The sequence below is a fragment of the Labeo rohita genome, chromosome 3 (assembly GCF_022985175.1).
Source record: "Labeo rohita strain BAU-BD-2019 chromosome 3, IGBB_LRoh.1.0, whole genome shotgun sequence".
Lineage (NCBI taxonomy): Eukaryota > Metazoa > Chordata > Actinopteri > Cypriniformes > Cyprinidae > Labeo > Labeo rohita.
In genome coordinates, this window is record NC_066871.1 from 11,125,389 (window position 1) to 11,152,129 (window position 26,741).

The 26,741-nt window shown below is 37.1% G+C and overlaps 1 protein-coding gene across 1 annotated transcript in view; it reads left to right on the forward strand.

Moving 5' to 3' along the window:
- sdk1a (sidekick cell adhesion molecule 1a) overlaps positions 1–26,741 on the forward strand; it is a 397,596-nt gene that overhangs the window by 222,865 nt on the left and 147,990 nt on the right. Inside the window, 1 exon segment of the mRNA XM_051103029.1 lies at positions 2,748–2,881. Within this exon segment, the coding sequence (XP_050958986.1) occupies positions 2,748–2,881 (134 nt within the window).

Sequence of the window (26,741 nt, forward strand, 5' to 3'; positions counted from 1 at the left end):
GGTTTGAGATGGTAATTTTGCCTCAAAGAGGCACAGGGAAACTGACACCTGAATAAATCGACAGTGATACACATCTGCCATTAAGTGTCTTTCCTGCAAACTTTGGATTGATGGATGAAGTGTGACGTGTTCTGATTAATCATTAGCGTGATAGCAGCGGCTTTGACTCCAGTCTACAAGTGCCAGAATGAGATAAACCCTTGTTAAAGATATAGCTCACTCTAAAAAAAAAAATAATTGCTATCATTTACTCACCCTTGTGTTGTTTTAAAGCCTGTATGTGAAATTTGATGTTGTAATACATTAAAACCCTTTCCTCCAGTGAGTTTTTGTGAAATGGTTCAAAAGATTTGTTTTTTGAAAACAGGCAACTCAGCTTTTCAGGTATGATACAGTTGAGGTCAAAAGTTTACATCCTCCTTTTCAGAATCTGGAAAATGTTAATTATTTTACCAAAATAAGAGGGGTCATACAAAATGCAGGTTATTGTTTATTTGGTACTGACCTGAATAGTAATAGTATAGATATTTCACATAAAAGATATTTACATATAATTTACAAGAAATAATAATAGTTGAATTTATAAAATTGACCCTGTTCAAAAGTTTACACCCCCCGATTCTTAATACTGTGTTGTTACCTGAATGATCCACAGCTGTGTTTTTTTGTTTAGTGATAGTTGTTCATGAATCCCTTGTTTGTCCTGAACAATTAAACTGCCTGCTGTTCTTCAGAAAAATTCTTCAGGTCCCACAAATTCTTTGGTTTTCCAGCATTTTTGTGTATTTGAACCCTTTCAAACAATGACTGTATGATTTTGAGATCCATCTTTTCACACCAAAGACAACTGAAGGTTCAAACGCTCACTGGTGCTCCAGAAAGAAAAAACGTGCATTCAGAACTTTTGAACATAGTGATTTTGTAATAGTTGCATATGAGTCCCTCAGTTGTTCTCATTGTGAAAAAATGGATCTCAAAATCATACAGTCATTGTTGGAAAGGGTTCAAATACACAAAAATGCTGGCAAATCAAAGAATTTGTGGAACCTGAAGGATTTTTTTCTGAAAAACACACTTGTGGATCATTCAGGTAACAACACAGTATTAAGAATCAAGCATATGTAAACTTTTGAATTGGGTCATTTTTATAAATTCAACTATTATTTTCTCTTGTAAACTTTATGTAACTTTTATGTGAGATATCTTATTCAGGTCAGTACTAAAAAAATAACATGCATTTTGTATGATCCCTCTTATTTTGGTAAAATAATTAACATTTTGCAGATTCTGAAAAGGGGATGTAAACTTTTGACCTCAACTGTATCATAACTGAAAAGATTCTTTTGAGTTTCCTCTTTTCAAAGAACAAATCATCTGAACCAAAATTTGAATATTATGAACCATTATTATAATTTAAATAACAGTTTTCTATTTTGATTTAGTCTAAAATATAATTTATTCCTGTTATGGCAAAGCAGAATTTTCTGAGCCATTGCTCCAGTCTTCAGTATCATATGATCCTTTGATTTGGTGCATTTCTTGAAACATTTCTTCTTATTATTACAATTAAAAACATTGGTAACACTTTATTTAAGAATCTGTTCTCACTATTAACTAGATACTTATTAGCATGCATATTACTAGGAGTTTAATGAAGCTGAAGCCATAGTTAATCTCACCCAAAAGTGAAAATTCTTTCATTAATTACTCACCCTCATGTCATTCCAAACCTGTAAGACCTTCATTCATCTTTGAAACACAAATTAAGGAAATTTTCTTTTATTTATTCAACAATTTCTTCTCAGCAGCACCACGTTGTGACACTCTCGTGGACTCGGAAGAGAAGAAATTGTTGAATAAAATCATTATTTTTGTTTTCTTTATGCACAAAAAATATTCTCGTAGCGTCATAAAATTGTTGAACCACTGATGTCACAGGGACTATTTTAACAATGTCTTTACTACCTTTCTGGGCCTTGAACATGTCAGTTGTGATGCCGTCTATGCAAGATCAGAAAGCTCTTGAATTTCACCAAAATATTTTTTTAATTTGCGTTCTGAAGATGAATGACGGTCTTATGGGTTTGAAATTACATGAGGGTGAGCATTTAATGAGAGAAATTTAATTTTGGAGTGAACTAACCCTTTAAAAACTACTTTACTAACAATTAAGAAGCAGCAAATTAGGAGTTAACTGAGGCAAAAGTTGTAGCTAATAAAAGCCAATAGTAAGAATTGGTCCCCAAACTAAAGTGTGACCAAAACATTTGTTTCTGATTGTCATATGAAATTTTTCCTTTTAGAATCTTTCTTCTATGGTCCTTTGTGGACCTTTTCAGTGACCTGTTTCTTTTTGGCTTTTTCAGTGTGACCCAAGTCTGGGTCTCCCCAAATATCTCCCTCACTTAGATGCTAAGCTGTAGGTTTATTCCCACCCACAGCGGTGTTTCTGTCCATAATGACCCTCACCGCTCATTGATTCTCAGCTTGTTCCAGAATGAGGTATCAGGTACATTGAAAGCCCTCAGGGCCCCATGAAATTCATCCACGCCGGACGTGTCCCAGTCAAACCCAGGGCGCAACGAGTTCACAGCAAAGCTAGTTTTATGGAACCCAATATACATCAGTTAAGCACTAATTAAAATGCTGTCACTCTATTGCGATAGTGGAATTTGTTAGGCTACCAGACTAATTGTCAATAATGGTTTAACATAGCTGTATTTCATTCGCTTTGTTACTCTCCACAGAGCCATAACGTTGGAGAACCAGCTCGTGGTGCTTGCCACGGCCGCGGCGGACGCCGGGAGGTACTACGTACAGGCTGTTAATGAGAAGAATGGAGAAAACAAGACAAGCCCATCCATTTACCTGAATGTGGCAGGTAAGTTGAGGGGGGGATGAATCTCACTAGATCATTTCTATTACCCTGCAGCTAATGTCACATGGCCAGGCACTGATGCAGCCGAGACAGAACTATCGACCAGACGTGGGAGTTATGGCCTTCAGTTTGTCCGCTCCCTCTTTTGTTTTGCCCACGTGTTGTAGGGGCAGTTTAACACGCTCGCTTCAGAAGCGCCTGCAGGCCGGCATGCAGATGCGAGATACCTGTAATTTCCACTCCCTCGGGGGGCCGTTTAATGCGGTGCATTCATCAGAGAGGAAGGGCATCAGTAGAGTGACACGCTGAATCTGTTTGTTCCAGTGACACACTTGGATCTGCTAGCTGAACGTTGTTTGGTTGCTGTTGTAGCTGCTTTGGCAGGTGCTACTGAGCGTTGCTGGCTTTCATAATACTAATGTCCATGTCTCATTCATGCATACACAGCCAGTGGTGATCCATCAGAGAAAGCAGATATGGCTGAGCGTTCTCAAAAATGTATTCAGTATCAAAGTTAGAACTGATTTGATCAAATTAATTGTTGTTTTTACCTACTTATGTGCATAACTCTTTTCCTTTTTTATCATGCTGACAGCATACAGGCTGAACACCATCAGTTCATACCAGTCGAAATGGATGTGACTCAGTGTCATTTGCTTCTATCCAAAATATGGCCAAAAATGTGAAAGGGAGTAGAAATCAAATTAGCCTGCTGCAGAAATAACCAGTCATTATCAGGGTACCCTTTCAAACCAATTAGCTCTTCAATATTGCTTTAGTGCATCATCAAGCTTGCTTGTGGTTAATGCAACAGGTGAAAAGAGATCGCTAATAGGCTTTTTTTTTTTTGGCAAAAGTGGGGATAAAATGCAAATTATTAAAGGATCTTAACCGAACGACTAAAAGGCAAGGCCAGATATAAGTGTTTACATGTGTTTATACTGTATTATCAGATATAATTATACAAATTGTATTTATATTATCAAAAGTTTAAGGTCTTTCAAAAGCTGTGTTTAAAAACTTCTTAAAGCTGCATTTATTTGATCAAAAATAATAATTTAAAATTTATTCATGTGACGGCAAATTTGCAGCATCATTAACTCCATTCTTCAGTGTCACATGATCCTTCAGAAATCATTCTCATATGCTGATTTGCTGCTCAAGAAACATTTCTCATTATTAGCAGTGTGAAAACAGTTATTCTACTTAATATTTTTTGTGGAAACTGTGATACATTTTATACTAATTTTCCCTATTTTTTTTTTTTTTTTTTTTTTTTTTTTTTTGCATATACACTACCAGTCAAAAGTTTTTTAACAGTAAGATTTGTACGTTTTTTTGTTTTTAAGAAGTCTCTTCTGCTCACCAAGGCTGAATTTTTAGAGCCAAAATTTTTATAGCAAAAGCAGTAATTATGTGAAATGTGTTTACTATTTAAAATATCTGTTTTCTATTTTAATTTATTTTAAAATGTAATTTATTCCTGTGATCAAAGCTACATTTTCAATATTATTACTCCTGTTACTTACTGTTCAAGAAACTTCTATTATTATTATCATTAATATTTAAAACAGTTGAGTGGGGAGGAAATTATGGAAATTATAGAAATTAATATTTTTATTTAGCAAGAATGCTTGTCTTCATCAAGTGATGATGAAGGCATTTATAATGTTACAAAAGATTTCTATTTCAGATGAATGCTGTTCTTCTGAACTTTCTATTCATCAAACCTAAAAAAAATTCTACTCAGCTATTTTCAACATAATAAAAAATGTTTTTTGTGCAGCAAATCATTATATTAGAATGATTTCTAAAGGATCATGTGACTGGAGTAATGATGCTAAAAATTCTGCTTTGAAAATAACAGGAATAAATTGCATTAAATATATTCAGATAGAAAGCAGTTATTTTAAATAGTAAAAAATATTTTATCTTTTTCTGTTTTTGCAGTACTTTGGATTAAATAAATGCAGGCTTGGTGAGCAGAAGATAATTCTTATAAAAAAACATCAAAAATCGTACTGTTCAAATAAAAAAATTTTGACTGGTAGTGTAGATTACCTTTACCTTCATCTAACGTTCACATTAAATTGCTCTTTAAAACAATAATTTAGTAATGCTGTTAAATGTACTTTTAAGCAAATCTCAGAATTCATTAATACTGTGCAGTATAATTTTGTGATGCATAAATACATGTGTATCATTTAAAATTATTCATTTTAGTGTTAAAAAAAAAACAAAAACAAAAGACAAAAGACAAAATAGTTTGGAATTTTAATACTGACCATTTATTTTGGCCATAACAAAATAATTAGCTTATTGGTAACATCCAGAATTTGGCTGTCGGTGCATCCCTAACTGTAATACAATCTTGGCAGTGGTGGTGGGTTACGTCATTGACCTCTGGGAAATGGCAGTGAGCTAGAATTTGATGTGAGATGAAGGAACATGGAATGAGCATTATTTTTTCAATACCAGATGAAACCAACTTGATGATTTGAAGAGTATAAATGAGCAGGAGGCTGGAGGCCGCTAATAAAAAAGAGACCGGCGCTGAGCTGCTACGCCAACTGCGGAGTTAATAATTCAATTGAATTATGAGTTTTAATATCCTGATGAATGGAGTGCATTTAAACTAGTCTTCAGTAAAAGCCTTTAGCGCGGGTCTCTCTTCATTTGCTTTTCAACGGCTCCAGTTTTCAGATTATCACATGAGATGATTAGCGCCAAATTTGTGAATGCGGTACAGATAACGTACAATTGCGTTCATCATAATGAGCGTGTATCAGCGTGTGTAGCTTTGTCAGAACCAGGGATTTGTTAGGTTGCGATGATACTTTTTTTGGACGCTGTTGAAATTAAGCAGTTAATTAATTTCCCTATTGAAGTGCTAATTCCCCTGATATTTAAGGAACAATAGAGCCGAGCCCAGATGAAGGGGTCTATCATCGTGTGACTGCACTTTGGCATTTATGCCCAAAGTCTCAGGAAGTAAACATGGAATGACACAGACATAAAAATAAAGAGTATCCGGTGGGACTCAGCCTCCATGAAAACCCTTTTTAGTTACACTTACAGACGGCAAATGAAAGCTTCTACTGCCCTTAATGTGCGTTAAGTACAATTCAAATGTCAAGACTGCCCTTGTGGCATTTCTTGCTTTTCAAAAATTAGCCAGTGTTCACCTCAGAGCTGCGAGGCAAGTGCTATGAACGAAAAAAAGAAAAATGACCTCTGAAGAAAAATGACCTTGTTCTTATTGTAATTAGCTGTGTTAGATTGCTAAGGCAAGTCTCTAACCCTCCTTATGAGCACACAGAAAGCTTGAGATTCGAACACACCCCCAACCACAAGTATTAAATGTAATATGTGACCCTGGACCTTAAGTAGCACAGGTATATTTGTAACAATAGCCAACAATTGTATAGGTCAAAATTTAGCTTTTTTTTTTCTATGCCAAAAATAACTAGGATATTAAGTAAAGATCATGTTCCATGAAGATATTTCGTAAATTCCCTACCATAAATATATTCAAACTTAACTTTAATTAGTGGTATGCATTGCTACGAACTTCATTTGGACAACTTTAAAGCCGATTTTCTCAATATTTAGATTTTTTTTGCACCCTCAGATTCCTGATTTTCAAATAGTTATCTTGGCCAAATATTGCCTTATCCTAACAAACTATACATCAATGGAAAGCTTATTTATTTAAATTTTATATTTAGTGTTATGTTTTGTGGTCCAGTGTCACATGTGTCCTGTACCTCAAAGTGTGCTGCTTGTTGAGGGAGAGATGTTCTATTTTTTTAAAATTCCCATAGATTTGCACTGAAAGACAGACCTGAGCCATAAATTGGGGAGGGTGGGGTAAGATGAGCCGTTTTTAATTTATGCAGTCCTCAAGATTAGGGAAAATGAGGCAGAAGTACAATAAAGTATTAGTATCTAGGGTACTTTCAGGATATTTTCTATCATTTGAAATGATTGAAATGTATCAATGACAAAAGGTTGGCTCAGTTTGCCTCAGGTTGGGGTAAGTTGAGCCAAATCAGTGGAGAAGATGCACCTTCTGGGTGTAAACTGACCATCTGACTGAAACCTATGTGAAATTTTCAAAGATTATTTACCTCTTAAAATCAACCTGAATAATCCAGTTTCTTTTTACAAAGTCATATTTCTTATCTTGAAGCTAACTTAACATAAAACCAACCAAAGTTAAAATTCAGTCTTTAGCTGTTTGCATTTCTGAAACAATGTCAGTGTGTTGAACACCAAAGTTGTAACCTTCCCAAAAACAGACTAAACTGAGAGTTTGTTGCGTAAAATGAAATAAAAACGAAATAAGAATGATAGAATATATGTCACTGAAACTAATTAGCATGGTAGCTTTTCTGCAGTGCTGTCCCCTTTGGGGACTACAGGCGGAAATATATAAATAATCATAATGTGATGTAAAGCATCTTCTGGTTCTTATCAGAGAAGGATTAAGTGTACACTGTCCCTGTCAAATAAACTACAAATAATAATATATATACAAATATACATATTAAATAGCAGTATACATATTTATGGTGGGGTAAGTTAAAATGCTGGCTCAATTTACCCCACAGCATTTGGCTTACTTTGCCCCATAGCCAGCTCTGACATTTTGGGAAAAAAACTAGCTTACCAATTCAGGGTAATATTTCGCAAAATGATTTGCATGGTTTATACGTTGCTAAATCATCTAAATGCATCATAAATATTTTTAGACCTGGATAAATTTACTTTGATGTAACATCCATTAAATCTGTTATGCTAAAATTATACTTTGACAAACCAAGGGTTGTTTTTAAAGTAAATGGGTGCTTTCCACTCCTCCCATGTGTTTCTCCTTTTCACAGTCTGGCAGAAATGATGAGTGGATCCAAAACCCATAGTCACAAAACAGTAAAAGCCTACAGCTGCCAAGACACAGGGGGTGGCTCAACTTACCCACTGGCTCAACTTACCCCACTCTCATCTATAGAGGCCAGGGATGGATTTTTTGTGTTTATTTTTTTTTTTTAAACTAAAGGCTCATTCACACCTAAAACAATAACTATATTAGCATCTGTACCAATACATGATAATGTTCTGTTTATTATATGCAGTTTTGTCATTTACCCCTGCTCAATCTGTGGATTGGCTGTCAATGATTGATGTTCTGGGTTACACTTTATTTTTTAAAGGTGTCCTTGTTACAGTGTAATTATACATTTAAATACTGAGTAATATTAATTAAATACATGTACTTACTATATGGTTAGGGTCATGATTAGGGTTTGGCTTAGGATTACTTGCATGTAATTAAGAATAATTAATTGTTATTATACTAGTAAGTACATGTAATGTGTAACAAGGACACCTTAAAATAAAGTGTTACCATGACAAATTGTTGTGGTTGCGGTGTGTAGTGTGCTATTCTCTACACCAAGAACGAAAGCTATAACTACATTATCACCCACACCAATGGTAGTTTTTTCTGCATTAAAGTCTGAAAGTAATTCCAACATTCCTCTATGTCATTATTGTAATAGCTGTAGTATGGAGACTTTCTGTCTCTGTTATCTTAAAATTAGAAAAATCATTAAAACTTTATAGTTATTGTTATAGTTATTGTCCCTGAATGGGCTTTTAAGCCAGTAAGCAGCCACATGGTCACACACTGGCAACCCACACAACATCCTAGCATCTTAGTGGCTAGTTTGAGAATTTGTTTCTTACTTTATTGATTCATATTGTATTCAGAGACGTTTTTCCTTGCCTCTTTTCCTTTTCTTGCTTAAAGGTGATCATCCATCCAATCATAAATGAATTATCGTGCGTCACACTGAAAAGCTTTTGTCAGATGTGACATGGATTCTATTTGGTGGCGTCTCCCTCAGGCTCCACTTTCATTATCCCTCACACCTGGCTTTGGAAAGGTCAGCCTGGTTGAATAAGCCACCTTGGAGCATGTGATCAAGGCTGATTAATTGATAACACTCAAGAGCGTGTTGTTACAGTTCAGTCTCAAGAGTGGGACGTGATTTCAATGGGCCAATGAAAGTTGTCATTTTAACAGTGGCGTTTTATGGAGACTATGTTGCTTTGGTAAGTAAGACAAAAAAAAATCTCTTACTCTTGCGAATCGTTTTGGAATTGCATTGCGACTCCCTAAAACGAATCAGGTCTTGAGGGGCCTAACGATTCTTACACCTGGCCTTTAGTAGAGGCTGAATTTATTGGACCATATTGTCTTATAAACGTGTGGATGTGGTTGCTCTGATACAGATGATTTATCTGAATGCGATCTGCCTGTCGCTCTCCCTGGCAAAGGCAGCATTTTAACTCTCACAGCAGCTTGATTTATTCGAAAGGAAATAGGCTTCGACTAACCAGCTCAGTCATTATTTGCCGTTACTAATGATCTCATTTGGAGGCAACCGTGTGCTTGGTTCTGTTTCATTTCTCTTGGCTGAAATAATAATCCACCATTTTAAAACAGAACTGGCACTTCTGCAGAGATGTGTCCATTGTGTGATGTTTCAGTGTGGTGAAATGACATTGAGTCTCACAGTCGAGATGCATTTCTACAGGTGGCTTTCCAGGGTCGCTTTCATCGGACTTGGCAAACTCGTGCTCTGCATTCATAAAAATACATGACATGGTAGGCACTCGACTGCAATGTTATGCTGAGGCATCATCACAGGAACACTGAAATAAAAAACTTAATGACTTTTGTGTTGTTTTAAAGTAAAAATGTTATAGCATACTTAAAACAAGATAAATGCACTTCTTACGATATACAGGTGCATCTCAGTAAGTTAGAATGTCATGGAAAAGTTTCAGTAATTCAACTCAAATTGTGAAACTCGTGTATTGAATAAATTCAGTGCACACAGACTGCAGTAGTTTAAGTCTTTGGTTCTTTTAATTGTGATGATTTTGGCTCAGATTTAACAAAAACCCACCAATTCACTATCTCAACAAATTAGAATACTTCATAAGACCAATAAAAAAAACATTTTTAGTGAATTGTTGGCCTTCTGGAAAGTATTTACTGTATAAGTACTCAATACTTGGTAGGGGCTCCTTTTGCTTTAATTACTGCCTCAATTTGGCGTGGCATGGAGGTGATCAGTCTGTGGCACTGCTGAGGTGGTATGGAAGGCCAGGTTTCTTTGACAGTGGCCTTCAGCTCATCTGCATTTTTTGGTCTCTTGTTTCTCAGTTTCCTTCTTGACAATACCCCATAGATTCTTTATGGGGTTCAGGTCTGGTGAGTTTTCTGGCCAGTCAAGCACACCAACACCATGGTCATTTAACCAACTGTTGGTGCTTTTGGCAGTGTGGGCAGGTGCCAAATCCTGCTGGAAAATGAAATCAGCATCTTTAAAAAGCTGGTCAGCAGAAGGAAGCATGAAATGCTCTAAAATTTCTTGGTAAACGGGTACAGAAAACACAGTTTACCAACACCAGCAGATGACATTGCACCCCAAATCATTACAGACTGTGGAAGCTTAACACTGGACTTCAAGCTTCTCCACCCTACCTCCAGACTCTAGGACCTTGGTTTCCAATTGAAATACAAAACTTGCTCTCATCTGAAAAGAGGACTTTGGACCACTGGGAAACAGTCCATTTCTTCTTCTCCTTAGCCCAGGTAAGATGCCTCTGACATTGTTTGTGGTTCAGGAGTGGCTTAACAAGAGGAATACGACAACTGTAGCCAAATTCCTTGACACGTCTGTGTGTGGTGGTTCTTGATGCCTTGACCCCAGCCTCAGTCCATTCCTTGTGAAGTTCACCCAAATTCTTGAATCGATTTTGCTTGACAAGCCTCTCAAGGCTGCAGTTCTCTCGGTTGGTTGTGCATCTTTTTCTTCCACACTTTTTCCTTCCACTCAACTTTCTGTTAACATGCTTGGATGCAGCACTCTGTGAACAGCCAGCTTCTTTGGCAATGAATGTTTGTGGTTTACTCTCCTTGTGAAGGGTGTCAATGATTGTCTTCTGGACAACTGTCAGATCAGCAGTCTTCCCCATGATTGTGTAGCCTAGTGAACTAAACTGAGAGACTATTTTGAAGGCTCAGGAAACCTTTGCAGGTGTTTTGAGTTGATTAGCTGATTGGCATGTCACCATATTCTAATTTGTTGAGATAGTGAATTGGTGGGTTTTTGTTAAATGTGAGCCAAAATCATCACAATTAACCAAAGACTGAAACTACTTCAGTCTGTGTGCATTGAATTTATTTAATACACGAGTTTCACAATTTGAGTTGCATTACTGAAATAAATGAACTTTTCCACAACATTCTAATTTATTGAGATGCACCTGTACATGTCCATTCAAAAGTTTGATTTTATTTATTTATTTATTTATTTATTTTTAAGTGACAGTTAAGACTTGTGTTACAAACGATTTTGGTTTTAAATATATGCTGTTCTTTTGAACTTTCTATACATAAAATAATTCTGAAAATCACAATTGTCACAAAAATTTTAAGCAGCACAACTGCTTTCAACAATGATTATAGTAAGAATTTTTTTTGGGCAGCAAATCAGCATATAAGAATGATTTCTGAAGGATCATGTCATACTGAAGACTGGTGTAATAATGCTGAATATTCAGCTTTGCATCACAAGAATAAATTGTATTCAGAATGTTGAAAGGTAATATTATTATATTATATTATATTCTTATAAGTATATTGTAATGAGAAAATTATAAATTAAAATTAAATGTAAACATTTAATTTGGTTTAATTTAAAGTTGTAAAGTATATATATATATTCTTACACCTGCCCTTTAGTAGAGGCTGAATTTATTGGACCATATTGTCTTATTACAGTATTTTGTTAATACTGTAATTATATATATATACAGTATATATATAATAATTATATAATATACAGCCTTGGTGAGCAGAAGAGACTTGAAATAAGAAGAGTGGTGTAAGAAAAATCATCTTGTTTTTGTTTTGCCTTAAATTTATTATTAAAAATTATTTAGTTTTTCCTTGTTTTAAGCTAAATTAAGTAGATTTTGTTTTCGATCTCTTTTTTGTGTCATTTAGATTCTTAATTTACATTTACAGTTTTGATGTTTAGACATTTGTACTAGAACACAAGACAAAGATACTGAGTAAGAAAATTATGCAAAATGACTCCAAAATAATCTCAAACTAGCAAAACAAAGTGAAATTAGGAATATACTTGTTTTGTTCAATACAGAACGTAATTTATGAAAATAACTTAATGAAAAGCAAATTACCTGTAATTTGCGTGTGATGTGTTTTTGTGCTAATTAGCGTCTTTTGTTAGTTTAGAACATGCTAACATCAACTACACATCAGAGCTCTGTTTGTGTGCTGCACATCAGCTTAAGTCTTTCACTCTGCCTACGTAGAACATTTCACATCAGTCACCTATGAGGGTTCATGATGTTTAGGATGCTACTGTTGAAGGCAGCTGTTTATGTAGGCAGTGAACAGCAGGCGAGCTCATATAGTCTAGAGATTAACACCAACACAGAAAGCTGGGATGGGTTTGTATTTTTCAAATTGTATATTTTCTTCTCTCTTCCTATGGATTTCATTTTGAGAGTGGAGATGCTTTGCTTACTGACTTCAACAGCGCTGCCCCGTTCTGTGAGCAGATATTGAATTCATAGTGGACACAGGGAATCTGGATGTAGCGGTCTGCGCAGGTATCCCATGGGTACCTGAAAATGCCTTTCAAGGAAATCTAACTGTGTTTCTAAGCCCAGCTGCCTTTCATCATTTTGGATTTGTGACAATAAAAGAAAGCCAAGGCTTTAGGAGGGAAAATCAATCATGGTTTCATTCTCAAAATGCTTGTTTGTGCACAAACATAATCAGAGCTGTAGTTTAGCTGTCCTTTGCATCAGTCCTCATCGAGATATGCTAGTATAGTTTGCAGTAGATGACCGATTAGAGAAATAGAAGATTAAAATCGCAGGAAAAAGATATTGATAACAGGTTGATAACAGACATGTGGACATCAAAAATTAATATAGAGTGTCTGTCCATGTGTTGTATTATGCTCCCCTCACAGACCACCTGTGCCTTTTCTGCCTTTTAAATGAAACCCTTGTTTTTTACTGAGTGGCAATGCTCTGAAAACATTACTATCTATCTATCCATTCATCCATCCATCCATCCATCCATCCATGCATCCATCCATCTATTTATTTATCTGTCTATCTATCTGTATATCTTGTCTGTCTGTCTTTCTGTCTATTTGTCTTTCTGTTTGTCTGTCTGTCTGTCTGTCTGTGTATTTGTCGGTCTGTCTGTCTTTCGTCTATCTCTTTCTGTCTGTTTTTATGTTTATCTGTCTGTCTATCTCTCTATCTTTCTGTCTATTTGTCTGTCTGTCTCTCTGTCTGTTTTTCTGTCTATTTCTCTATCTGTCTGTCTGCCTATTTGTCTGTCTGTCTTTCTGTTTATTTGTCTGTCTATTTGTCTATTTGTTGTCTATTTGTCTGTCTATTTGTCTGTCTTTCTATCTGTCTGTCTGTCCTTCTGTGTATTTGTCTATCTGTCTTCCTGTCTGACTGTCTTTCTGTCTGTCTATTTGTCTCTCTTTCTGTCTGTCTGTCTTTGTTTATGTCTGTTTGTCTTTCTGTCTTTGTCTATCTGTCCGTCTATGTTTCTGTCTGACTATCTTTCTGTCTATTTGTCTTCCTGTCTGTCTGTCTTTCTGTTTATTTGTCTATGTCTTTCTGTTTATCTATCTATCTATCTATCTATCTATCTATCTATCTATCTATCTATCTATCTATCTATCTATCTATCTGTCTGTCTATCTGTCTATCTATCATCTATTTCTATTATGCTTTTCTGTCTGTCTATCTGACTATCTTTCTGTCTGTTTATCTGTCTTCCTGTCTGTCTGTCTTTCTGTCTATCTGTGTATGTCTTTCTTTCTGTCTGTCTTTGTTTATCTGTCCATCTGTCTGTCTTTCTGTCTATTTGTCTGTCCGTTTGTCTTTCTGTCTGTCGTCTGTCTTTCTGTCTATTTGCTTTTCTGTCTATCTGTCTGTCTGACTGACTGTCTTTCTGTCTATTTATCTGTATGTCTTTCCGTGTATTTGTCTGTCCGTCTGTCCTTCTGTCCTTCTGTCTATCTATCTATCTGTCTATCTATCTATCTATCTATCTATCTATCTATCTATCTATCTATCTATCTATCTATCTATCTGTCTGTCTGTCTGTCTGTCTTTATGCCTATCTATCTCTCTGCCTGTCTATCATTCTCTCTGTCTTTATAAAGTTTAAATTTTAATGTCTTTTAAAACTTTTAAAGATGTTCCATGTGCATCATACACAAATACCCAACTTAATACAATTTAATAGATACACACACACACGCACACTCAACAGAGTATAATATGCGGGGTGCTGCATCCCACAATGCAGTGTATTTAACTTTATCTTCTTAACTTTATCTTAGTGTGATGAATGAACTGGAAGTAATATCCATGAGTCACTGTTTGAATGGACTACCAAAAGTTTCTTTTCTTTTCTTTTCTTTTCTTTTCTTTTCTTTTCTTTTCTTTTCTTTTCTTTTCTTTTCTTTTCTTTTCTTTTCAAGTTGCCCCTGATGTAAAATAACAGGTCACCTGTGAGCCTGAAAGAGCAGCTCTGTAAAAAAAAGCACTTCCTTCAGGCCAGCGGAATATAATAACATTTCTACGATGTTTTGAATGAGCAGCTACCGTTGCTGCAGGGACAAATTTATGCCAAGCTCAGTCAGAGCTATGTGATAAACACTTCCACCTGCAGCCATCATTTGCAAGTCAGGTTCCTGTGCGGTTCTCACCCCGCGAGTGAGCCGAGGCTTTGGGTGAACGCTAACTGAAGAATCGACGCGTATCGACACGACTCGACAGGAACAGCGGGACCATCAGGGGAGGGCGTGGGATTGAACCCCAGCATGCGGAATATTCAGAGAACGGCGTCGTTAAGATTTAATGAACACCTCCATAAATTTTTATCATACCCTTCCTGCTGGCAGATTACATTCAAACAAAAGCTGCTTTCCTGCGCCGTAAGCTGACCCAAGAGACTAAATATGATTAAAGCTGAGCCTCCTTCCCCATGTTATCTACCTTTATTTATTTATTTATTTTTTGCACTTATTGTTATTATCGCCTTCATCCCACCAGAATATTCTCTCCGCACCCCTCCCACCCCACTCCCACCATCTGATTTCCTTGAGGAGTTTCAAATTAGCTCTGCCGCTCCGATGAGGGTTTCATCCCTGACACTCAGCACCTTGTTTAATTGGCTATATCTTAAACAAATAGGTCCCCCGAGAGATCATGTTTAGTTTGTAATATCTTAGATTTGATAACTTGTCACCTGTAATTTGAGCTGAGATTGATAGGAGGCGACAGCGGGCGATTTGAGGCGCTCTGATGGACTGTCTGCTGTTGGAGAAATCTGCCGTTTCTCCTCATTAGCGTGTGAAAGACGCACCGGGGTTTGGTGTTCGCAACAACTCTTGACGGAGAAATAATAAGATGCCTGTCAGCTTTTCTGATAGTAGATGTTTATAGGTGTGGCGGCACTTAACCTTTTAAGATGATAACACACTCGATTATGGGAGGCAAATCACAACTGTCTTATCTGTCAAACACCGGCCCCTCTTCGTGTTCTTGACAAGATTTGCCCAATGTCATTGTTATTTTTGATAGTTCGCCTGAAGTAATGGAGGATGAAAAATCAAAAGTAGAGAAGAATGCATTAGAAATGCCCCACAGGGCCCAGCCTCAATTTCCTCTTCGATTACAGCATCGTCTCGACTTAATGTGCTACCAAAAAATGAATAGGCTCACTGCTTCAAAGTTGGAGAGAGGACAACATTATCAGCATCCTAAACATAGCCTTTGCTAATAGCATTTTCATCAAGCCAGATGTATCTTTATAGGATGGACATTAGAGTGCTTTTAATGATGATAGTAAATCACCCCAAAACTACAATTCAATCATCATGTACTCACCCTCATGTCTTTCCAAAGCATATGATTTTTTAGCACAATTGGATTATTTAAATCTACCAGTATATTGTTGTTTCCGTACAATTACAGTACCAGGGTAAAAATAAAAAAACAAACAAATAAATAAATAAATAAATAATAAACTTGTAGAATAAAAAAAAAAAAAAAAACAAAGCTTTAATGTATTTCAGTTTGTATATTTATTTATTTATTTACATTGGTTGTACACTATAAAGACAGTGCATGGGTATAAAAAGTGAATGGTTGGTTTTATGGGTATATAATTTTATATATACAGGTGCATCTAAAAAAATTAGAATATCATGAATTTTTTTTTTATTGTAACATTTAAAAAAAAAAGAAACTTTCATAGATTCTACATTGATTACATGTAAAGTAAAACACTTCAAAAGTGTTTTTTGTTTTAATTTTGATGATTAGAGTGTACAGCTCATGAAAATCCAGTATCTCAAAATATTACAATATTTACATTTGAGTTTCATTAAATGACCATCCCTACAGTATAAATTCCGGGTATCTCTTGTTCTGTGATACCACAATAATGGGGAAGACTGCTGACTTGGCAGTGGTCCAGATGACAATCATTGACACCCTCCACAAAGGGAGTAAGTCACAGAAGGTAATTACTGAATGGGGTGGCTGTTTACAGAGTGCTGTATCAAAGCATATTAAATGTAAAGTTGACTGGAAGGAAGAAATTGGGTAGGAAAAGGTGCACAAGCAACAGGGGTGACCGCAAGCTTGAGAATACTGTCAAATAAAGACGATTCAAACATTTGGGAGAGCTTCACAAAGAGTGGAATGAAGCCGGAGTCAGTGCATCAAGAGTTACCATGTTCAGACGTCTTCAGAAAAAGGGCTACCAAGCCGCTTCTGAAACAGAAACAATGTCAGAAGCATCATACCTGGGCTAAGGAGAAAAAGAACTGGACTGTTGCTCAGTGGTCCAAAGTCCTCTTTTTAGATAAAAGTAAATTTTGCATTTCATGTTGAAATCATGGTCGAAGAGTCTGGAAGAAAGACTGGAGAAGCACAGAATCCAAGCTGCTTGAAGTCCAGTGTGAAGTTTCTGAAGTCAGTGATGATTTGGGGTGCCGTGACGTCTGCTGGTGTTGGTCCATTATGTTTTATCAAGTGCAAAGTCAATGCAGCCATCTACCAGGAGGTTTTGGAACACTTTATGCCTCCATTTTCTGACAAGCTTTATAGAGATGCTGATTTCCTTTTCCAGCAGGACTTTAGCTCCTGCCCACAGTGCCAAAACCACTTCCAAGTGGTTTTATGACCATGATATTACCGTGCTTGACTGGCCAGCCAATATGCCTGACCTGAACCCCGTTGAGAATCTATGGGATATTTTCAAGAGAAAGATGAGAAACAGTCAATCCAACCATACAGACAATGAAGGGTCAATAGTGCCTCAGCAGTGCCACAGGCTGATCACTTCAATGCCACACTTCACTGATGGTGTAATTTGTGCTAGGAGCAAGTAATTTGCCGTAATATGTGCTGCTGACCAAGTATAGAGTGCATAAATGAACATACTTTAAAGAACTTTTCTGTTTTGCGAATCCATTTTTTGATTGATCTTAGAAAATATTCTAATATTTTGACATACTGGATTTTTCACTTTCATGAGCTGTAAGCTCTAATCAAAATTAAAACAAAAAAACTTTTACATAAATGAATCTAGAATATGTGAAAGTTTCAGTTTTTGAAATAAGTTACAAACAAAAAAAACTTTTTCAGGATATTTTTTTTTGAGATGCACCTGTAGGTATATTGTTTTCTTAGAATTCAGACAACACTTTAAAATGTTTTTCATGTACAACTTCAGTCATCTTATATTTAATATACCTTGAGAAGACGAGATACCATACGAGATACATTCCTGCAGAACCAAATGCCTCAAAAATTACCAAAAATCTTAGTTCTACACTTTTTGTGCACAGTACTTTGTAATGAATTTATCACAATATTTGCAATATTTTATTTTTTAATTAAAACAGCTATTGCACATTTTCTAAACAGAGGCATGCACCGTTCTTTTTGTTCTCTTTTTCTGATTTCTTTTAATTAATATCTAACTTTTGTAGTTGCTGTAATAATGAATAGCTTGCCAACCATGTGGCTTCAGTAATTACCAGTTGGAAAACCATTCCATTGTTTTGTAATTGCACCATTATTAGCAACCACAGTGTTGCGTCTCTTAGCTTCCGGCCCCAGGAAACAGACTGAAGTTTTGTTTAACAGCAAGACGTAGTCATAGACATGCATTGCTTGAATATAATTGTGTTTTTAAATGAGACTTAAACTCACAATCGGATATGCAGAGCGAAGCGTCCAGTGAGTGCGTGTATGTGAATACAATCCAACTCAGTGCAACCTACGTGTCACTGGCGAGAATAATACTAATAATAATACTAATAAACTCCTCATTCGCTGACCCTTTCTCTTCCTGCATACAAATAGGAATGAGAGTAAACATGTTTATATCAACAGCTGCATATCTTTTGACAAGCCATGGCTGAAAATTCAGCTACTGAGCAATTTTTTGCCTGCCAACATTGGAAATATCAGGTGTATTTTCGGAAAATAAGCAAAGGAGACATCATTTCTAAATATGATATACTCCTGCTGTTTCAGCTAGCTGGTCTGTCCTCGGGTATCAACGTGACAGCATGTGTTTGGGCTGGTATTCACGGCTTTATGGTCAGCGTGAGTTAGTCTAGTCACTCTCTTGTCAGCTTGTCAGTCACATTCACCAAAGTATCGCTGGCGGTGGAAGTAGGTCATGGAAGTACAGTGGTTAACTCTGTTTACAGGAAAGTCTGCGTGTTTTGTTTCCTGCACCGCAACAAACATTGCATGTAAATGAGCGCGATCATGGCGGGCCGATGCATCTGAGATATCTCCTTTATGAAACTCCAGCGTGGCGCGATTGTGATGTAAAAATAAACAGCCATCTCTTTTTGCGCGAATCACACTGCGTTCAGGGGCCTCTCCCAGCTTTCACTGTAGCGGTGCAGAGCCTCAAAGTGTCGCTGCAATCATTTTTGTATATCCACAGTAGCATTCTATTTCATGGATTGCAAACAGATGGCAGAGGCATTGAAGTGAAGTGTTTGCATATGCAAAGAGCATCATTCCAACATCAGAATGGAACAGGGAGGAATATATATCTGGATATGCCTCCCCTCCATATATATATGAGTGTGTGTGTGTGTGTTGTGTTGAAGTCAGGCGGCATTCAAATGGCTTATTCTGTGTCTGAAAGACGCGCCTGGAAGCGATGATAACAAACTTTTCATTCTCTAAAAAAGTCAGTAATGCGGTTCCCCGGTAATAACATTTTTAGTGCCGTCTAACCTCTTTATGCCAGCGTTTGTGAGAAGTCTGCCTCGACCGTACAGAGGAGACAATTCCTGATGAGCACAATCTCATTTCATTGTGGACATGTTATTTGTGTTGGGATTGTAATGTCAAATCCTAGACTGGCCAGCATTTTAATAAAATAGTTTAACCCCAAAATGGGAATTCTGTAATTATTTACTCACCTTAAAGGGGTCATCAGATGCTCATTTTCCACAAGTTGATATAATTCTTTAGGGTCTTAATGAAAAGTCTATAATATACTTTGGTTAAAAATGTTCAATGGCTGTGTGTAAAACAACACCCTTTTTACCTTGCCAAAATCAGCTCTTCACATTAATAGGAAAGACGATCACAAAGATTCATAAAAAAAAAACCTTATACTTACTTCTGCTGTAAGTGAAGCTGGATCACGAACGATTTGCGCGAACATAGACGGATATATGTAGATCGGGAGGCGCATTCCCTTCACAAACAAACATAATCTACTGCATATTCAGCAGCTCAGATGTCGGGAGTAAATGACGACCACTACGTTCATTATTACATCCAGCAACACAACACCTCAGTCGCTCAATCTGAGATATTCTTGTTTAACTTACATCCCTGCTCTGGCATCGAAACAAAGAGGACTGACTGTTGTAACTGATCTGAGGTAAAACGCTCATGTCAATCAACTATCGTGGGAGCGGCCTCTGTTGGTGTGACGCCACAATGGCAGGCATCTGAGAACGGCTCGACTGAAAAAGGGAATATTATCATTATAGGGTAGATTTGTACATACACTGCCAACACACAACTAATGTTCAAACAACATGTAAAAGTGAACTTAGCATCGGATGAACCCTTTAATGTTGCTCCAAACCTGAGTATTTTCTTCTGTGGAACACAAAAGGAGATAATTAGCAGAATGGTCCTGCTGCTTTTTTCCATATAATTAAACATGAATGATAACCAAACTGTCAAACTCCAAAAAAAAAAAAGACTCACTATTGGTGAGCTTAGGTGAGCTTAGCCTTTTGATTCTTTGGCCCTGTTTACATCTGGTATTGGCAGGTGTTTTCGTTGATCCGATCACAAGTGGACAACGCTAAGTACAGGTGTAAATGGGGTGTAAATCGTTTTTGAGCTTGTCCGCTTTCGCTTGCTTTTGTAGTGTAGACGTGTGTGGTCGAATGCGTTCGAACTGCTGCTAAAGACCACCTACTGACCTAATAATATGTATTCAATGCGAGAAGTACAAGGACGCGTGATTATCAGATGGGATTTAAACTTCTACGGGCTGAAACGAAACAAAACTAAAGCGGTTTTAGCCCTTTCCGCTCCTGTTTTGACAATGACAGAGTGATCTGCCCATTTATCCTCCTCTTGATGTAATCACCACAAAGGGGTAATGTGGTCAGAAGTGGTCAAAAGTGGACAGAAGAGACAGATTAAAACGCCAGGTGTAACTGCTATGTGTCTCTATCCACTTGTTATCTAATTGGCCAAAACGCATCTTAATACCAAGGGTAAACAGGGCCTTTCTGCTGATGAGAGGTTTGGTCACTGCAGAGTTCACTTTCCGTCCAACTGCTCTTAAACATGGCGAGACAGATCCTTACCCAGTTCAGTCCTAAACTGGCAAGCAATTCCAGCTGCAGTGTTGAACCAATTCCCCATTGAGACTCTCTGTATTATCCTGTCTTCTCGTGCATTTGTGGACTTACGTGGACGACAAGCCTTTTGGAGGGACTTGAATGAAATAGTGTCATTGTAAACTGCAATATTTGAGAAGTCACAAATTTGGAATGAACAGCTTCTTTTGCAATGAATGAAAGTGTCATCCCATTGGCCTTCAGCTGGACAACGTCCTGTCACAGGCTTTCAGTCACCTTAGAGCGGCCCGCCATCTTGCAATCTCAGTGAAAATTGGAGTAATGCTGCCAGTTAAATAGGTTTTGTCACATAATTAAGGAAATTAGCAGCATGTGCCTGATTAACACCAATAACTTTGAGGTATCTGTAAGTGTTCTCTAATTTTGATCTGAGTTTGTGTTCATAGATCTATATGTTTTTATACACTGCTTCAGAATAATGAAAGAGAAGGAAAGTCATATTGGCTAAATATATAGGGAGGCACGCAAGTGACTAGGTGACAGAATTTTCATTTTTGGGTGAACTATCCATTTAAATATATTTTGTTTGCACAAAGATATCATATGGCTTCTGAAAACTTGGAATTAGTCACATGGACAGCTCTTATGCTGTTTTTGTTATGCACTGCAAACAAAAAAAAACAAGTCAAAATTAAGTGAGTTTTTGCTTAGAACAAGATAAATAATCTGCCAATGGGGTAAGCAAAATAATCTTATTTCAAGATGAAAACAAGATTATTTTGCTCACCCCATTGGCAGATTATTTTGCTTGTTTCAAGCATAAACTTAATTTTTGACTTGTTTTTTTTCTAAAAACAGAACAATAATTTTGTCTTTTTCTAGAAAATCATTCTATATTTAAGACTTTTTAGATATTTTGGCTGGAAAGAAGACATAAAATCTAAGTAAGAAAAACATTTTTTGCAATGATTTGAAGCTTGGTACTGAAGCAATTAGCTTGGACATTTTACTGAACATCTTTTACTGTGTTCCACAGAAAAAAGTAGGTCAAGCAGGTTTGGAATGACATGAGGGCGGGTGAATGATGATAGAATTGTCATTTTCGGTGACCCGACCTTTTAATAAAGTTTGCTGTCAAATGGACAAAGCAATTCTTATCTTGTGTCAGAGTGCAATAACTACACAGACATACTTATTGACTGGCCTTTGTGGCCAAAACTCCTTGGCAAACAGAGGCATCATGGGCGGTCAGAGAATCACTCGGCACCTCCTCTCTTTTATGTTTCCATTGTGTATTCTTAAGATGATGCTTATCATTCCTCATGCTGTCCGTCTATATGAATTACCTCGGAAGCAAATTGCCGAAAGCCATTTTGCAGTGCTGTCTGAACAATGGATGTTAATGCTGTGACTATAAAGGAGCACTTACTGAAATGCTGTTGGCATTTGCCACTGGATTTCAACCCAAGGCCAAAGGAATCATAAACATCTATGCAGAGGGTATCTAGAGCCGCTGATGACTCCGAGTTCCTGGAATGACTGCCGGAGTACACTGGCATTTTGTGACGGCTCAAATATGCTAATGGAGGTGGGTCATTTTACACACATTTGTTGAGCACGGAGCGTTTAGACTGTTGTAATATTAGCACAGAACGAGGCTGCACAGCGCCATCAGTGCAATTAAAGCATAATTAGCTTCAGCATGAGAATGAGGGTGTTCGCCTGCTCATTTAAAAGACATAGAGGGCGTTTGGGCAGATTACAACAACCCTGTCATGGCCTTCATGCTAAGAATGATTTATGTTTGAGGAAAACTCATTCTTATATGAAAAGAGGGTTACGGGGGAATTGCAGAGATAATTAAAACCAGTCTTGGAGTCATTTAGAGGAAATTTTACTTTGATATATGTATAGCATGGTGCTGTTTGATGACCATGCTCATCTACATAGTGCCGGGGAAGCTACTTTAAAAGTTTAGAGGGACCCAAAAATTAAAATATTGTTGTCGATTACTCACTCTCATATCGTTCCAAACCCACAAGGCGTTCATTCATCTTCAAAACAAAACTGAAGATATTTTCAGTGAAACCTTTTTTGTTCCTCCACTGAGTGTCCATTACACCAAAACGTAGTGCATCAAAAGTTCATAAAGAAAACATAAAAGAAATCCATATGAATTAAGCAGTCTGATCCAAATTGTCTGAAGAATCTCAGCAGATTCAATTTAGGCTTTATTCACATATAAACATAAACCTTACTGGTTCTTGCACGCTAAACAATCATGTTTGAAGATTAAAGAATTTTTAAAGAGAAACCTCAGATATTAAAGCAGAACTCCACTTCCAGAACAACAATTTACATATAATTTACTCACCCCCTTGTCTTCCAAGATGTTCATGTCTTTCTGTCTTCAGTTGTAAAGAAATTATGGTTTTTGAGGAAAGCATTTTAGGATTTTTCTCTCTCTTTTGCTCTAAACGATCCCAGCCGAGGAAAAAGGGTCTTATCTGGTGAAACGATCTGCCATTTTTTCTGAAAAAAGTATTTGTATACTTTTTAACCACAAAAGCTCGTGTAGCACAGAATCTGGGATGCGCGTCCACGATGCTACAAATTAGTGATGGGTCGTTCTTGAATGATTCTTGAATGTGACTCGGGAAGAACGAGTCATTTCGGGGAGTGATTTGTTCAGTTGCGCGTGTGCAACATCTTATTAGGTTCTGTACTGGAATTAGTTCAACTGTTTCGAGTCTTTGGGTTTTTTGAGTCGTTTGCTCATCTTATGGGGCTGTCACATGATGAACGAACGACTCGAACCCGAAGACTCGAGAGATTAACTAATCAATTCTTTTTCCAGCTCACACTGCATTGGTTGAGCTTACGGGCCTGTCACGTGATGAACGAACGACTCAGACCCGAAAACTTGTCAGATAAGAGGTGACCCAGGTAAACAATGAATTAATCTTTTCTGTTTCTTTTAGCATTATAGTTTTGTCTTGCTTGTAGTGTGATCAACATTTGTGTAAGCTGTAGATGTGTTAGGGAAGTAACACGTAACATTTTAATTGTATTTTGCTAAAATTAACAAAATGACTCGAAAAAAGATTAGTTCATTTTGCTGAACGAGACTCAAAGGTCCGGGTTGGTAAAATGATCCGAACTTCCCATCACTACTACGAATCACGTCTAAGTTCATCGTCTGTGTAATCTGGCTCAAAAAGGTAGAGTATGGTGAAAAACTCCATCTTATTTTCTTCTACAACTTCAGAATCGTCAGACATTGTTGTACCTTTTTGTTTGTAAACAGCGTTTGAATTACTTGCACTTTCTTAGTCTTTGCACGTTCGCTTTGTAAACACTGAGTCTGTAGTACCTTTCGCCGTGATTCAGTAGTACGTAGCGTCGTGAACGCGCATCCCAGAGCCTGTCCTATAAAAGCTTTTGTGCTTAAAAAGTATACATTTTTTTTCCCAAAAAAAATGACCGATCGTTTCGCTAGATAAGACACTTCTTCCTCGGCTGGGATCATTTAGAGCCCTTTGAAGCTGCAATTAAACTACATTTTGAAAGTTCAAAATCGGGACACCAATGAAGTCCATTATATGGAGAAAAATCCTGAAATGCTTTCCTATGTTTTCTACTACATATTTCAGTAAGAGACATTACATTGTATTAAGCTACAGTTTATTTGCATATCAAAAAGTTGCTTGTTAGTTAAAAAGTTACAGTCTTAAAAACTGAACCTCTATAATGCTAGTTACTTTTTTATCACTGCATGCGCAGCGGTATTCAAAGAGTACTCTGAGTTACTTCAAAGCATACCAGGATATTACCGTCATACATATTTTAAAGTTCAAAAAATGTGAGTGCGATGATGCTTTTTGTTAGTGCCACTTTTAAAGGGATCCTCTGCAGAGGTGCTATATCTGGCTTTTAAAATGCTTTTTACATTTAAATAGTTTTAAAAGTAGGAGTATTTTCCTGACAAACAGCAGTCCCTCTTTTTTAATTTACCTGCAGGGAACTCGGGATTGCTTTGAAGAGAAAGCAAAGAGAAACTCATTTTCCCTGCCTTTCATTTTCCCGTGCAGTCATAAAATGGGAAGAGAAACGATCGCCTTTCTTTTCCCCCTCTATTTACCCTTTCTCATGCACTATACGACCGGACGGCGACACCAGCGTGTGTTTTGCCACCGACGGGCCCCTCGGGAACAGCAGCCGTGCAGTCAGCAGTCAGGCAGGAAGTCTGCCGACGTCCCGCCATTGTGTGTGCTTATGCACAAGTGGGTTGTGAATGTAACAGCCAGCCTTCATCATCACTAAACCTCAGACCACACTCTTTCAGAGCCCAACTACAGAGTGCTAATCTCCCGCTGTGTCTCAAGGGAAGAGCCCCTTGACTGCTGGATCATTAACCTCTCTCAAAGAGCAAGTGTGCTCACGTCCTGGCTAGGAAGAAATTCCCCCTCACAGCAGCATCTCAGGAAACTCAGATCTGCATCCGTCTCTCATATCTGCCTACCGCCTCTCTCACAAATAGTGTATTATAGGTTACATTGTTATAAGAAGAATTCTATTTCAGATTCAGGTTATTTGAGCTTTCTATTCATCAGGATTAAGTAGCACAACTGCTTTTACATTGATTATAATAGTCGTAGTCATAGACGTATTTCTTGAGCTGCAAATCAGCATATTAGGATGATTTATGTAGGATCATGTGACACTGAAGACTGGAGTAATGATGCTGAAAATTCAGCTTTGCCATCACAGGAATAAATTGCATTTGAAAATATATTTGAATAGAAACTTTAATAAAAATGGATTTTTATTCAAAAGATTTTTTCAAAGTTTTGATCTGTAATCTGATCTGTAAAAAAGACTTAAGCAATGAACATTTTGTCAGAACCACTAGTAAATTAGGTTATTTTTTTTTTTTTTTTTTTCTCTCTTCAGAATCATGAGAGAATCATGGTTTCCAATTTATTAAAAACAACTGGGATTCTCAAGTTATCCAGAATCGTTTATTACTGCATATAATTCATTAAAATGAAAGTTTAATTTTGTAAAGCTCAAAAAGCACCTCCACACCACAATCTTTTTCAGTTGAATAAAAGACTTTTCCCTATATATTTCATCATTGGGGATTTCTTTAAAAAACTAGGTTCTCGTGAACCTAGTTTCATGTCTCGTCTCGTCTCATGGGATAAGTGTCTCAGCCTCAAGACGTTTAAAACCCGTTAGACCTTCGTTTATCTTGGGAACAAATTAAGATATTTTTGATGAAATCTGAGAGCTTTCTGACCCTGCATAGACAGCAATGCAACTGACATGTTCAAACGGCCCAGAAAGTGTTATATTATATTATATTATATTTTACAGCATTTAGTAAGCATGTAGTACATTGGCATGTAGTAAGAAAATTACACACTGCAGCTTTAATGAATGTCTTACTTAAGAGAAAGCACTCTGTCCTTTACAAACTAGATAACGTCAGTCAAGGCTTTGCTGTAGAATTCTATTCTATTCTAAGTTAGTAATGTTCTTTGGATTTTTAGACAACTTTGGGATTTCTCCAGACAGAGATAAGACATTTCCATAGGCGAAAAGCCAGAGGTCAGGAGCCAGGGAGGATCCATTTTGTATTATTCCCCCATCCCACCACACATCACTCCACAATTCTTGTGCAACTTAATTTCCAAGCCGGTCGACTCAGGCGCCGGCCATGTAATTTTGCTGGGAGATGGAACTCTGTAATGATCTCCCTGGTGAGGTGAGTACAGGAGGAACCTCTGACACTGAAGATTGGTGTTGAGGGAGTGTAACATTTAAGCCCGTGA